The following is a 15,964-nucleotide window of genomic DNA, read 5'->3' on the forward strand; positions in this document are numbered from 1 at the left end:
AGAAAAAAGCACCAGCCTATGTGTGGCTCCCATGGTCCTGGCCACCAGAGAGGTCAGCACTTTTTCCTATAGTGTGCAAGCACGACCACCACTACTAGATTGCAGGGGGGTCGTAACCATGGAAACAAGCAGTGTATAATATGATAGGGAAAAAAATGAATCCAGCCAAAGGAGGCAATATGGACAATTGCTATACATTAGTAAGTGCCTTAACTCTCTCTACATGAAAATGGCACTTGCTGAAGTGAGACAAAACCCCTTTTATCAGATACTTGTGGGAACAACAACAAACATTTGTAATGCACCTTTCTTACACATAATTGTGGAGCTGGGGGGGTCAGAGGCTGCCATATAGGTGCTCAGCCCCAAGGGTCAATTTCATAACAATCCGCTCGAAAAGTGTATGTCACATAACGATAAAGTTATATCATGAAACCATCTTGAATTGGAAAAATTCTGGCCAAACATAATACTTTATGAACAGAGATGAGAAAAGTTTTGCAAAATTTGATTCAGCTGCTTCAAATTTTACAAAGAAATCCGCTTTGCAGTGAATTACTTTGTCACAAAGCGCATTTCTTTGTAAGTAGTGGGTGCAATGACAGGGAGCAGCGATTGCACCGCTCAGTCATTGTACCCCACGCCTCAGATGCCGAGTTTATAGCCGATTGTGGCATCTGACAAGAATAATAGTGTAAAATAAATAATACTTCTTACCTGATCCATTTGCTCGTGACGGACGGGCCGGTGAGGACTTCATACGTGCATGGAATTTTGGCCGAGATCTTTAAGTAAGGCTACTTTCACACTCGCGTTTTGTGCGAATCCATCATGTACGGATCCATTTAACATAGCCAAGACGGATCCGTCTTGAACACCACTGAAAGCCAATGGGGGACAGATCCGTTTTCTATTGTGCCAGATTGGGTCAGTGAAAACGGATCCGTCCCCATTGACTTACATTGTGTGCCAGGATGGATCCGTTTGGCTCAGTGTCAAACGGACACCAAAAACGCTGCAAGCAGCGTATCGGTGTCCGCCTCCAAAGCGGAATGGAGACTGAACTGATGCAAACTGATGCATTCTGAGTAGATCCTTTTCCATTCAGAATGCAAACTGATCCATTTTGGACCGCTTGTGAGAGCCCTGAACGGATCTCACAAACTGAAAGCCAAACCACGAGTGTGAAAGTAGACTTTAATGGAGGCGGCCGGCCCATCGCGAGCAAATGGATCAGGCAAGTATTTATTTTTATTTTGTTTACACAATTTCAGGTTAAATCAATTCACTACCGTGAAGCAAGAAGAAATTTGGGTTTGCTGCGAATCAAATTTATTCTAAAATTGGGATCGAAGTCCACTCATCACCAATCATCAACAATGGGCTTCAGCTGCTGATCGGCGGGGGCGCCGCTGAATCAGATCCCCACCAATCTGAGGAGTCAAAAATAAATAAATATTGTGTACTCCACTAGTGCAAACTGGTACAATAAAATAGATACATTTTCAGTGAGAAAAAAGGGGGCAAAGAATGAGAAAAAGGATAACCTGCTCAGAGTCATGCACTGTACTCTGCTAATTGACAGCTGATACCTGTTCTGCGAGGACTGTTACGTCATATCATGAGCTCATCAAAAGAGGATAGTAAAACAAGACAAACAACCAAAAACAAAGTCTGTTGCACACCAGGGTAGGCCCACGTGGAGGCTTTACTGATAAATATAGTCTTCATGTGACAATGAAATATTCAGCTAGAAGATGACCTATCTTTTTAACTCTTTGGGTGCGGCCACACATTGTTTTTTGGAGGAGGTTGAGGCAGATTTTTTCTACAGGATTTTTAGTCAGAAGTGGATCCACCACAAAAGAGAAGTATAAATCCGCCCTCTATTTCAGATTCCTTTTAAATCCTTTGGATGAAAACCCTGCAGGCGGATCTGTCTCAAAACCTTTTCCAAAAAACTACGTATCCGAAGCTTTAGGGCTGATGCACATGGCCGTAGGTGGTTTTGGCAAATCACGGATCCCAGCTAAAAATAAATAAATATTGTGTACTCCACTAGTACAATAAAATAAAGATACCTTTTTTTTTTTTTTTTTTTTTAACTTCTGCAGAAATGTCCCACCTTTCTTTGTGGGACCGCGGAACGGATGTGTGGATGCGGACAGCACACGTTGTGCTGTCTGGATCTTTTGCAGCCCCATTAAAATGAATGGGTCCACAACTGATCCGCAAAAAAATTTGGATCGGATGCGGACCAAACATACGGTTGCGTGAATAGGGGTCTCAAGGAAGATTTACACAATTGTTAAAAGCAATTATCGGGAATGAATTACAAACGCTAGTTCCCGTTAATCTGCCCATGTAAATGTGCCGCCAATCACATGATGAATGGGCAAAACGCTTGTTGATCAGGTGAACTGATCTTTCGTGCACTACAATAAATCGTTTCTAGGGAGCAGATCGTGCTCAGGATAGGTCATCAATATATCAGATCGTTGGGGGGACTGACCCCCAGCACCCCTGCCAATCAGCTGTTTGAAGAGGCTGCGGCCCTCCAGGGAGTGCTGGGACCTCTTCCTAGGCCAGTGATGTCACCGTACATTAGTCACATGGCTTATTTGTAGCTCAATCCCATTCGAGTGGGCTAGAGCTGCAATACCAAGAACAGCCATATACAATGTGTGGCGCTATTCTTGGTAAGCTGTGAAGAGCCTGCAGCTCTCAGACCTCTTTCACATATGATCGGCAGGGGAGTCAGACCTGCTACTGATCATATATGGATAACCTTTCCAGAGGATAGGTCTGATATTGTACTCAGAACATTCTGTAACTTACATTAACTTCTACGGGCGTCATGAAACCCGCGTACCACAGCTGATCAAAAGGTTTCTGAAACTCTGGCCAAGGCATACAAGGGTTCTTCGGATCACGGCCATGTTTGCCTGAGATGCATATGGCCTTTTAATGCAAAACTTTATATTTGTAATGTGGACACAAGTACCTGGAGACGTTTCTCCTGTCTGCTGGATTGACTTCTTGTTATGAACCAGAACATGGCTACAACAACTGATGGGGACTCCATGAACAGACTTGTGGGGCATTTAGGGCAGTGCCACATGGGGACATTGTCTAGCACTACTGAACTAGCCGTTACCCCTGTAAATTCCTTGAAAGTCTGGAAAAACAGGGGCCTTTTCTCCAGTATGTGTGACAAGAGACACGGAAGAGTCCAAACTGGAGGACGCCGCTAAGAATGCAAAAGTGCAGAAAAGTCAGCAAAAACCTATGTGTGAAGCCAACCTTCACTCAAGACTAGAAAAGTTTTGTTATGTCCTACTCTATAAAGTGCTAAAAGGTTCTGCCATCTCATTCACATCACCAATATGACCATCACCACATCTCACAAAAGAGAAAATGTGCCATGTTTGACATGGAAACAGTCTGCTGGAAAAGAATTTAAAGGGGTTTTCCGGTTACATTAAGTTATCCCCTACCTAACTATTAGATCAGCGACACTGCCCCACTAAATCACAGGGGGGCCTTGTACCCCCTGCAATGAACGGTGCAGTCAGTCGGGCATGCACTCGGCTGCTCCATTCACTTCTATCTGCACTCTGCCATCTCTGGAACTCATAAAAATGAATGGAGCAGCCACGCACATGCCCGATCAGCCGCTCTGTTCATTTCAGGGGGCTGCAGGGAGTATGGAGCTCCCGTTCTTGTGATCAGTTGGGGTCCCAGCAGTAGTTCCCCCACCGATCTAATAGTTAGGGGATAACTATGTAACCAGAATACCCCTTTAAGGACCTTCAAGTATGGCTCTGCCCAGTGCACGAGCCTTTATATCTTGATAAGGCCTCACGCACAACTTTTTTCCATCCAAAATGATTTGCATTTTTTGCAGATCGGATGCGGACCCATTCATTTCAATAGGGCCGCAGAAAAGATAGAACATGTCCTATTATTGTCCGTTTTGTGAACGAGGATAGGACATTTCTACAGACGTTTGGGGGGGGGGGGGGGAATAAAAATGGTGGCATGCACGCGACTGGGATCCGTGTTTTGCAGACCGCAAAACTGATACGGTCACGTGTATGAGGCCTAAAGCTGGATGACAAGCTGCGTGGGAGCAGTAATGACTGATTGGATTTATGAAGACAAACATATGAGGACATCTGCTCTTTCGCATTTATTACTCCATCCCTTTATGTTACTTTCTATCAACTCATTAAATGGAATAAATGAAGATCTGGGGCGACCAGTATTTGAACTGATGATAGTTTATTTAATCATTATGGAGGATGTGATATCAGCCAACTGTTTGTGATATAGCACATATGGGCACTTATAGTTGACACAAATTCCTGGAGAAGATGGCGTAGGAAATAATACTCACTATAGATAAGGCCATGCGGGCAGAAGCACGGGCAATTATCAATGAACCATTCGCTCCTGATAACTGCCCAATTGTTAGCAGAGGTGACAGATGCATTAAAGAGGTTGTCCAACCTTTAAGTTATGGCCTATAATGGCTGACTGGTGGGGACCTGGCACCTTGCACCATCGCTGTTCAGCTATTTGGTCTAGCTCCAATCACCGAAACTTGTTGCTGGAGGTACAGAGCATATCAACATTGTAGTGGAGGGAGAGTGCTACTACAGTGCAGCTCCCACTTAAGGCCTCTTGCACACGAACGTGTGCTGGCCGTGACCGTGCTGCCGACCGCAAATTGCGGTCCGCAATGCACGGGCATTGACCGTGGGGATGCTGCATGCGAATCATGGCCCCATTCACTTGAATGGGGTCCACTATCCGTCCGTTCCGCAAAAGCATAGAACTTGCAGAACGGAAGCACGGAACGGAACCCCACGAAAGCACTCCGTAGTGCTTCCGTATCTCCGGACCCATTCAAGTGAATGCGGAATGCACACAGCTGGTGCCCTATGTATTGCAGACCAGCTGTATGTGGGCTGCAATACAGCCATGGGGGACATGGCCGTGTGCAAGAGATCTAAGTCAATGGCAGCAGCGTTGCAGTGACCAGGGCTGTCCACTACAATTTTGATGGGGATACACCCAACAGCTAATTGGATAAGTGTTCTGGACCCCGGCCCATCAACTAGTGATGGCCTATCCCGAGGATAGGCCATCACTTTAAGAAGGCTGTACATCCCCTTCAAGCCATTACTGCTACGATCATTCATCCCCATACCCTCTCACGCGCAAACAAATAAGATTATCCGTAAAGAAACGCGAGGACTGTTGGGGTAAGGTTCTCCCCATTGAAAAGACATGCTTTCCTGGTTAAGCTGAGCCTGCAGGTATATAGAGGAATAGCTGTGGGCCGACCATTATCTACAGTATTTGGCCACCTTTAATTGTTGGGTACAGCAGTTTGACATCCCATTGAGGCAACTCCTTTCCAAACAGGTTACATGGACATCACCGATCCCTTCCTGCTCTGGGGGACGTTACATGAACATGTCCGCTGCAGGGACCCTGTGCAGCTTCTCCAGGTGCCTGACCCTTCAGGATGACCGCGGGTTATTGGTTGCTCATCATCCTATCATCAGAACTGCTTAGAAAACCTGTTTCATCATTACTTTAAAACTGGGTGTATTCAGCTTTCTGTGCCAAAACTACTTCCTTTATACTCATACTGTTGCAAAAACTCTTCACATTGTGCAGAAATTTGTGCATCTTCTGACCTTTGCCAACTTCGCAATCTTTTAAGAGGAACCTCAAGTGGAACATTTTGGGGGCAAAGTTCTCTGTAAAGAGCTCAGAGGTGGAACCAATGCGCCTCCTCGTGCAGGAAATTTCCAGAAAGGCCGGCTCTGCTAATCCCTGGGAGACACAGGTCGCCGCTGCAGCCAGTGCTCGTCTGAGAAGCCATCCCCAGCGAGGACCTGGTAAGCACCAGGACAGCAGCGGGGATCCATGAGGTGACCATCAACCCCATTTACCTTGTGCATGAAGAACGCCTGTTGTTTGCAGTGGAGAAGATGTCCAACAATCTCCAATAATTCCCTAATGGCTGCAATCGTTCCTTCTTTCTCTGACATCAGTAGAATATCTTCAGCCCTCTATAGGACCATACTATACCTCTATGTCTTCCTGATTTTTTACAGATACACAGAAGTACCATAAGAATCTGTAGTGTATAGCATTACTGGGGTAGTCTGTGCATTAGAGTATGTTCACACAACGGATTTTCAAAATCTGCCTACAAAACTCGCACAAGTTTTTTTTAACCAGTAGATGTGCACTTCAATACAAAACTGCATTTTCAGCTCATGGTTTTTGGCACCGATCTGCACCAAAACCACGCAGAAAACGCATGGACACACATGGATCTGTTTAATGCTTCCCGTTCATTTCAAAGGGAGATTCAGCGTGGATCCCGACCCAAGAGAAGACGTGCTGCTTCTTTGTTCTACGTTGCTTTTTCCATGTGGAAATAAAAGCAAGTGTTGCTTTCCACTGAAATGAATGGGGGGCTGTTTCGAGGAGTTTTTTTTTTTTTTTAGGCACAAACGCTCCAAAATTAGCGCTGAAAAAATCTCCATATGAACTGGTCCTTACGGAAGCAACACATGTAGACTTGAGTCCATAAGATGGACCCTCTTGAGTGACGCTTGGTGATGTGCATGAGAGGAGCATCTTCCACCAACGCATCAACTCCAAACTCCGCATGTGTTGCATGTGTAATTGCTGCAGGTCTGCTAAAGATTACTCCCTATGCATTGCAAAGGGGGGAATCTGCAGCATAAATTGACAAGTTGTGGATTCGACTATGGACACCTTCTTTTACTGCATCCTACTAATTCTCCAGTAGGGCTTTATGAAACATTTTCACTACATGTACAGACTGCTTCTCAGTGAATCAGCCTCAGAGCTGCTCTGACCGCTCAATCTGTAGCCCTTACCTCTAGTTCCCCGACAGCTCCCGAACACTCATGTAAACTAAACTATGATCAAAGTGATAAAAAATAAGCCTTAAATGAGTGATAATGAGCTGTCAGGGAACTTAGAAATAAAGGGATCACGCACATGAAAGCGAGCAGCCCGGGACACTCGCTCCATGTGTCGGCCGGATCTCCAGAGCAAACCTGGGTCCCCTTGATCTAAACTGGCTGCATCATAGTAAAAAACGGATGAAGATTGTGCATGATGGGATGGCCTGGGGAAAAAAAAAAGAACTGAAATGCGAATGGACCGGTTGACTTTAAAGGGATGCTGTCACCAAGTATTGGGCTATAGAGCTGCGGACATGCACGGCTAGATCACCGCTAGCATGTCCGCAATATACCTGTCCTATAGGGCTGTGTGCTTTTCATTTCTTTAAAAAAGGATTTTATAGATATGTAAATGAGTCTTGTATGTGTCCAAGGGGTTATACGAACCTTCCTGGTGCCCAGCCACGCCCGCCTGTGAAGGAGCGCAGCACCGCCTAGGTCCTCCGAATCTCCTCCTTTCTTCACAGCTAGATTGCTGTAATTCTCGCGATGCGCGAGCTCGCGCATGCGCAGTTCTTTCCCTGAGGCTGATGCCAGCACAGGGAAGGAACACTATACCGGCACTGCACATGCGTGAGTTCGCGCATCGCGAGATTACGGCAATCTATAGTTGATGAAAGGAGGATATTCGGAGGACATAGGCAGTGCTGCGCTCCTTCACAGGCGGGCATGGCTGGGCACCAGGAAGGTTCGTATAACCCCTTGGACACATACAAGACTCATTTACATATGTATAAAATCCTTTTTTAAAGAAATTAAAAGCACACAGCCCTATAGGACAGGTATATTGCGGACATGCTAGCGGCGATCTAGCCGTGCATGTCCCCAGCTCTATATACTTGTCTGAATGATTCCCAAGTCCGCTTCCAAAATTGGGCAAACATGAATGCAGTTGGAGACAATCCTGACTGGGAAGTCATTAGTTTTTAACAGACAGACGTCCTGTTCTGTGCCTTCTCTGTGTTTTTAACAAACATCTGGTTTGGACCTGATTAAGGCCTCATGCACACAGCCGCAAGTGTTTTGTGGTGCGCAAATTGCAGATCCGCAAAATACAGATCCCAGCTGAGTGCATGCCATAGTTTTTTTTTTTGTTCTATCCTTGTCTGCAAAACGGAAAAGAATAGATGTTCTATTTTTTTTTTATTTTTTTTTGCAGGGCCAGACGGAACGGGCTTAAAAGGGGTTGTACCACGAAACATATTCTACAGTTTTTAAGCCAGCACCTGGATCTGAATACTTTTGCAATTGTGTGAATTTAAAAATATAGCATAGCCAGTGAGATATTCAATAAAATGTATCTCTATAGCACCACCTGCTGTTTGGTCTTTTTCTTATCCTGCTCTCTGAGAAGGTCGCACATGCTCTGTTTTAATCCTTCAGCTGCCTCCTGAGCTGTGATAGGGAGAGCATGGACACGCCCCCTGAGCTGTGATAGGGAGAGCATGGACACGCCCCCTGAGCTGCAGCAGAGAAGACACTCCCCTTGAGCTGTCAGCTTGATATAAATCTAGCAGATCAATGAATGGGGAGATCTGGACCCATGTGAGGTACAGGGCTGGTTCTAGCTTTGTTAGAAAGAGGTCATTGTGTACTTTACGATTTCAGATTTTCGTTTTTTTACATGGGCCTGCATCACATCCGCAAAAAACACGGATCAGATGTGGACCAGAACTACGGCCTTGTGCATGGGCCCAAATACTAATTAAAAACACTGACCAAATACTGGCGGGCTACACACAGACTTGTCACACAATGGCTCCAGTTTTTACAATCTTCTGTCAAACTATAGGTCAGCGTGTCGCCTGTTTTTGGTTGCGTCCTCTGTGAGACGGCAGGAAAAGAGCAAGTAACTTAGGGGCAGATCAGCTTTTTATAGCGGTCTATGATATTCTCTGGAGGATGCACCTAATTTATGGCGAGACGCAGGCCTTGTCATGTTTAGTGCATCGGCCGGCAGTCTGTGCTCCTAATCTGAAATCTACAGCAGCTCGCAGTTGCTGTAAATTTCAGCATTTTTTATTTATTTTTTTGCCAGAAAACTGGGGTAAGAGAAGATAAATGTGATCGCTCCAAAGGACACCTTTCAAAAAACTGGCGAGGGTGGAAGCCTCACTGACTACAACATTTTTTTGCAATGGTGTTTAAAAAGTGGCAAACATGGTGTTCATGACTTTTTTTGGCCAGAAAAATGGCGTAAGGAGATAAAAGCTCTCCAAATATTATTAGTAGAGGCAAGAAAAACCGCCCAGTATTACGTCCAGACAGTCGCTCCATCACAGGGTCCTCACTACAGTATAGTTTAGGAATGCCATGTGCCTGGTGTCCTGGGACAGCTATTTATAGGCTGATCACACATGCCGCTCTAAAGAGATTACAGGGGTCATGAGAATGACAAAAGGATAGCCAAAGGGAAACAGAGGAAATAGATGATCAATTCTCAGACGTAATATACAAAATATATCTAGTAATGAAGACTCACCAAGATGGCAGCTACCTCTAGAAAACAACTGTTTCCATGGAGACGGGGTAGTTCTACCAATTGTAAAGATAACGGGGGAAATTTATCAAAACTGGTCCAAAAGGTAGAATCTGATTGGTTGCTAAGGGCACTAAGCCAGTTTTCCCTTACTCCAGTTTTGATAAATCTCTAAATATTTGTTGTGGGGGTCTGACAACCACCACCCCCGCTGAATGGCTGTTTGAAGAGGAGGCGACGCTCCACACGAGCACCGATTCCTGGTCATTTCACTACCCGCCATCTCCTGTGGATCGGCGGCGTAGTGTAATTACAAATACTACCAATTACTCATCATTACACTGCACTTCCGAGACAAAGTGCAGTGTAATGGACAGGAAGCAAGGCTCGCTCCTCTTCAAACAGCTGATCGGCGGGGGTGTCGGTTGTGGGACCCCAGCCGATCAGGTATTGATGACCTATCGCTGCACAACCCCGTTAACATACTACATAACGCTGCAGTGTATAGGATCTGGTACAGAAATATAGTTGTCTATGAAATTTACATTATTACATAAGAGACAGGCATTACATGTAAACACCCAATGTGGCAGAATTCCCAGAAGTGGAAATGACTAAGCGCAGGTGCGGTCTGCCGTCCTCACCATGACTGATCAAGATTGTATTGGAAGATACATGGGATCGGGGCAGCGGGGCAATAGCATGCCCTCAGATCTGTACTCCACACCTCGAAAATCCAAGCAGTGCTCTGAGAGGGGCGCCTGGGCCATCCTGTTTACAGCAAAGGTTCAGTTACCCTATCTAAAGGATAGGTCATCAATATCTGATCGGCGAGGGCGCTGATCAGTTAATAGAAGAGGAGGCGGTGCTCCATGCAAGCGCTGCTTCCTGTTCATTACACTGCCTGTCGTCTCAGAAGTGCAGTGTAATGATGAGTACTCGCTCAGCTAACATGAGCGAGTACTTGTAATTACACTACACCGCGACTGCACAGGAGATGACGGGCACTGTAATGACTAGGAAGAGACACTCGCATGGAGCACCACCTCCTCTTCAAACAGCTGATCTGGGGGGGGTGCCAGACCGGAATCCTGAAGATAGGTCATTATATATATATATATATATATATATATATATATATATATATATATATATAGCCTGGACATCTCCTTTAAAGGGAGTGTCCCAGAAGGATAGGTAATGAGCAAATAATAAATGGAGTGACCACTGGGACTGATCAGACACAAGAAGAGGGGTGGTCAACCATGGTCGACCGTGCACACAGCTGCCCTCTTCAAAATCTATGGGAATTCCAAAGATGGCCGACAGCAGCACTATCTTCAGATGTCCCCTAGCGGATTCTTCTCTCGATGCAATGCTTTTAGAGGAAGATCTCCCTGTGGTCTGGATGCACAATGTAGCAGCACACTGAGAGCCAATGGCTCCGCAATACGAATCTGAAGGGTCTCAGTGTGACGCTGGCTCTGCACACGGGTCAGCTTTATGCGTGACACCTTAGAGATGTAGTACTAGGGGTCTCTTCCCTGATGGAAGGGGCAGTGTACCCTATACATGATCTACACCTAAAAATATTTGGATTCAGTCGGAGATTCTTATGCTAGTATCACTCAATGGCGGTATCTGCAGGGGTCACAGTTCACAGACCCCACCACCACCACAAAAAAAAAAAACCTTGATGCAGTCTTCTGAGATGTAACGCGTATAAATACTAATTATTATTTTTTCCCTACAAACTTTATACAGTCTGAGCATGCTGCGGATAGAGAATACAGCGCAGTTACTTTGTGGTGTTTTCTTTTTTTTCTACAAACTTTATCCAGTCTGTCGGGATTGACACTCGTACATAAGTGCTGTGAGGCAGTAAACAAAGGCAGTGTGTGCGGGGCCGGGCCGCTGGTGTTTACCACCACAGGGGGCGTGCAAGCCGATCCAATCCAGAAGGACAACACGTAGCCTCCAAACTGTACGACGCCCCCCGTGCCCCTGGTCCGCCAGCACCCTTCAGAATCTGCATGCAAATAACGCCTCGCAGTGACTGAGGCGCACGTCACTCCAGTCACCGTCCTGTCTACAGGGACCACAGCATCCCTGTCAGAGGGACCCAAAAACCGCGTGCAGTATGTGTGTGCGCCATGTAATACTATGTCTGCAGGCCCCACTGAGGGACACGGTGACACACGGTAAAACCAGGAGGAGGAGGAGGAGCGGCGCACACAGCGGACAGGCTGAACCTGTTGTACCGACTCCAGGGGATGCGGGAATATAGGGCGCGGGACATGGAGGAATACACCTCCTGGAAGTGTATATGAATATGTGATATATAAGTGTGTATATACATACACTCCTATGTCTACACATAATACATGTATTTCTACAGATGATAGGAGTCAGTGCACAAGAATAGGAAAGCAATGAAGGAGATGCATATGGACCCCTCATCCACAAGGCAGCCGCACACACGTCTTGTATGTAGCCGCACACACATGTAGTATGTAGCCGTACACACACACACACACGTGTTGACATGCCCAGCAGCACGTACACATTAACCCCCTGCAGCCCAGCTCTTACCTCTGCGCCCCCTCCCGGGGATGCTGCCGTTGCTGCCCCTCATTGCACCAGCGCCGTTCCCTCCAGAGTCAGCAGAGCTATGGGGGAGCCGGGGGCAGCGCCTTCCTGCTGCATGCTGCTCTTCCCAGCTGTGTCTCAGTGCAGCTGCCACCAGCCTGCCATGTGTGCCTGCCCCCTCCTTATTACAGCCCGGGCAGGGGCACCCGAGGAATGTAGCTCTGGAAGACCCTCCCAGGGGCCCGGCTCCCGCACGCAGGCCGGCCATTGGACGGGGCGGCGGATGGGCGGAGGATCCCGGCGCACACACTCACACAGGGCTCTGTTTACACACACAGGAGGCTCGCCTGCCACGCCTGTAACCCTTCAGCTGCCGCGGGGATGCCCGCCCCTCCTGCCAGTAGTCACATTGAGGTCTGTTAACCCTAAAGTGCAAAGCTGGGACCCGTCACAGGTCTGGTCCAGGGGAGCTGCGACATAAGGGGGCAGATTATAGTAGGACAGACAGACATACCCTAAAGTCCCATGTACACTACGCCATCACATATATGGACCCCACAAATGTTGGTGGCTTCATAGTCCCCCCATACCTGTCAGAACATAACCAGCCGCTTGTATACATTAAAGGGGTTGTCTCACTTCAGGAAATTGTATTTATCATGTAGAGAAAGTTAATACAAGTCACTTACTAATGTATTGTGATTCTCCATATTGCCTCTTTTGCTGGCTGGATTCATTTTTCCATCTCATTATACACTGCTTGTTTCCAGTGTTACAACCACCCTGCAATCCAGCAGCGGTGGTCGTGCTTGCATACTATAGGGCAGGCATGCTCAACCTATGGCCATCCAGCAGCAGTGGTCGTGCATGCACACTATAGGAAAAAGCACCAGCCCATGTGCGGTTCCACAGTCACAGCCATCAGAGAGAGACGGCACTTTTACCTTTAGTGTGCAAGCACGGCCACCGTGGAAACAAGCAGTGTATAATGAGATGTAAAAATGAATCCAGCCAGCAAAGGAAGCAATATGGACAATCATAATACATTAGTAAGTGCCTTGTATTAACCCCTTAAGGACACGGCCCTATTTCACCTTAAGGACCAGGCCATTTTTTGCAAATCTGACCAGTGTCACTTTAAGTTCTCATAACTTTAAAACGCTTTGACTTACCCAGGCCGTTCTGAGATTGTTTTTTCATCACATATTGTACTTCATGACACTGCTAAAATTGGGTCAAAAAAGTTATTTTTTTGCATAAAAAAATAAAAATTTTACCCAAAATTTTGAAAAATTTGCAAATTTCAAAGTTTCAGTTTCTCTACTTCTGTAATGCATAGTAATACCCCCAAAAATTGTGATGACTTTACATTCCCCATATGTCTACTTCATGTTTGTAGCATTTTGGGAATGATATTTTATTTTTTGGGGATGTTACAAGGTTTAGAAGCAAATTTTGAAATTTTTCAGAAATCTTCAAAATCCCACTTTTTATGGACCAGTTCAGATTTGAAGTCATATTGTGAGGCTTAGATAATAGAAACCTCCCAAAAATGACCCCATTCTAGAAACTACACCCCTCAAGGTATTCAAAACTGTTTTTCAAATTTTATTAACCCTTTAGGTCTTCCACAAGAGTTAATGGCAGATGGAGAAACAATTTAGAAATTTCTATTTTTTAGAAAATTTTCCAATATAATAATTTTTTTCCAGGAGTAAAACAAGGGTTAACAGCCAAACAACACTCAAAATAGGTTGCCCTGATTCTGTAGTTTGCAGAAACACCCCATATGTGGTCGTAAACTACTGTTTGGCCGAACGGGAGCACATAGAAGGAGGGGAACACCATATGGGTTTTGGAAGGCAGATTTTGCAGGACTGGTTTTGTTTATACCATGTCCCATTTGAAGCCCCCTGTTGCACCCCTAGAATAGAAATTTCAAAAAAGTGACTCCATCTAAGAAAGTACACCCCTCAAGGTATTCAAAACTGGGTTTACAAACTTTGTTAACCCTTTAGGTGTTCCACAAGAGTTAATGGCAGATGGAGAAACAATATTGAAATTTCTATTTTATTTAAAATTTTCCATTTTAACCCTTACTTTATTACTGGAAAAAATGGGTTAACAGCCAAACAAAACTCAAAATGGGTTGCCCTGATTCTGTAGTTTGCAGAAACACCCCATATGTGGTCGTAGACTACTATTTGGCTAAACGGCAGGACATAGAAGAAGGGGAACGTCATATGGTTTTTGGAAGGCAGATTTTGCTGGACTGGTTTATTTACACCATGTAGCCTTTCAAGCCCCCCTGATGCACCCCTAGAGTAGAAACTCCATAAAAGTGACCCCATCTAGGAAACTACGGGATAAGGTTGTTGTTGTTTTGGGACTATTTTTGGGGTAAATTTGAGTTCCCTTCGTTCCCTTCGTTCTATGCCCTGCCGTGTGTCTATATGGCCATTTACGACCACATATGGGGTGTTTCTGCAAACTACAGAATCGGGGCAATAAATATTTAGTTTTGTTTGGCTGTTAACCCTTGCTTTATTACCGGCAAAATGGATTCAAATTGAAATTTTGCCCAAAAATGGGTGTTTTGGCACCGTTTTTATTTTATATTTTTAACACCGTTCATCCGAGGCGTTTGGTCAAAAGTTATTTTTATAGCGACGACTTTTACGCACGCGACAATGCCCAATATGTATGGCTGTCAGACTTTGGAGACACTAAGCAGGCATCCTAAAACTGCGGCCCTCCAGATGTAAAACTACAATTCCCACCATGCCCTGCTGATGGCTGTAGGTTGTCTGGGCATGCTGGGAGTTATAGTTTTACAACATCTGGAGGGCCGCAGTTTGAGGATGCCTGCACTAAAACTAATATTTTTGGGGGAAAGAAAAATTGTTTCCGTGTCTCCAAAGTCTAAGAGCCATAGTGTTTTATGTTCTCTAGTGGACTGTTGGGGATTATAAAAATTTAGTACTCCATGGAAGTGTGATACTCCCTGAAGCAATCGATAACGCAGAGGCCCGGATGATCGGGGCACGTGTCACATTGAGTAGTGGTGTCCTTCCGTATCCCCCTCTTGTGACACACTCTGCACTTTTTTGGGGTTCGTCCCTTCTTTCCAGTATGGGGGACCACACCTGGAAAGTGTTGGCCAGGGACGATCCGGGCGCCTACAGTTCCCGAGGTACTCCGGCCTGCTCTTTCCCGGTCCGAAAAGATCAGGTCCTTGAGGACTGCCTCATAGAACTGGAGGAATGTCCCTGTGCTGCCAGCGCTTCGGGATAGTACAAAAGAGTTGTACTGTCACCACCAGACATCTGAGAAGCTCTGACAGATGCCTTTCAGAACCTCCTCCTTGAGCTTCCTTTGTTTTGCTTTCAGTTCCTCATCTCGTTAGCCTCTCTCAGCTGTCATGTAGTTGTACTGATTGCATCCCTTTAAATTCCTCCCCATAGTGCATCAGTGTGCGGTTTATATTTCTTCCTGGAGTGTGTGTGCATGCTGATCCTACTTCCCAGTCTTCTACAAGATAAGTGTTGTGCATTCTTTTGTGTCTTTCTGTGTGCTGGATCCCAGATGACCCTGACTCCCTCCGTATCTAGTGTAGGGAGCCGGTGGTCGTGTCCCCTCACTATTATAGGGTGTTCAGGTGTTATACAGTCGAGGCACGAGGATATGCGATCATCTACCATTGGGATTTTCGCATAGGCTGAGCAGTCAGGGAGAGTGCCAGGTCTGATGCAGGGGTCTCCCTTTTTGTTCCTTAGTTTTGGATCCAGTGAGTCGTATATTCATTTTGTGTTGTCTTGTTTCCTGTACACCGTCCGTGACATTATAAACCGCCAAAACCGTCTCAAGCATGGAT

At 45.7% G+C, this 15,964-nt stretch overlaps 1 protein-coding gene across 1 annotated transcript in view; it reads right to left on the bottom strand.

Annotated features, from left to right (window-relative positions):
* The window catches only part of LOC122943964 (6-phosphofructo-2-kinase/fructose-2,6-bisphosphatase 4-like), an 86,196-nt gene extending 73,876 nt beyond the window's left edge, over window positions 1–12,320 (bottom strand). Inside the window, exon 1 of the mRNA XM_044302130.1 lies at window positions 12,094–12,320. Coding sequence (XP_044158065.1) covers window positions 12,094–12,136 — 43 coding nt within the window. The 5' untranslated portion in view covers window positions 12,137–12,320. The remainder of the gene's footprint in view (window positions 1–12,093) is intronic.
* Between the last annotated feature and the right edge of the window lie 3,644 nt (window positions 12,321–15,964).

Source organism: Bufo gargarizans, chromosome 7 (genome assembly GCF_014858855.1).
Source record: "Bufo gargarizans isolate SCDJY-AF-19 chromosome 7, ASM1485885v1, whole genome shotgun sequence".
Lineage (NCBI taxonomy): Eukaryota > Metazoa > Chordata > Amphibia > Anura > Bufonidae > Bufo > Bufo gargarizans.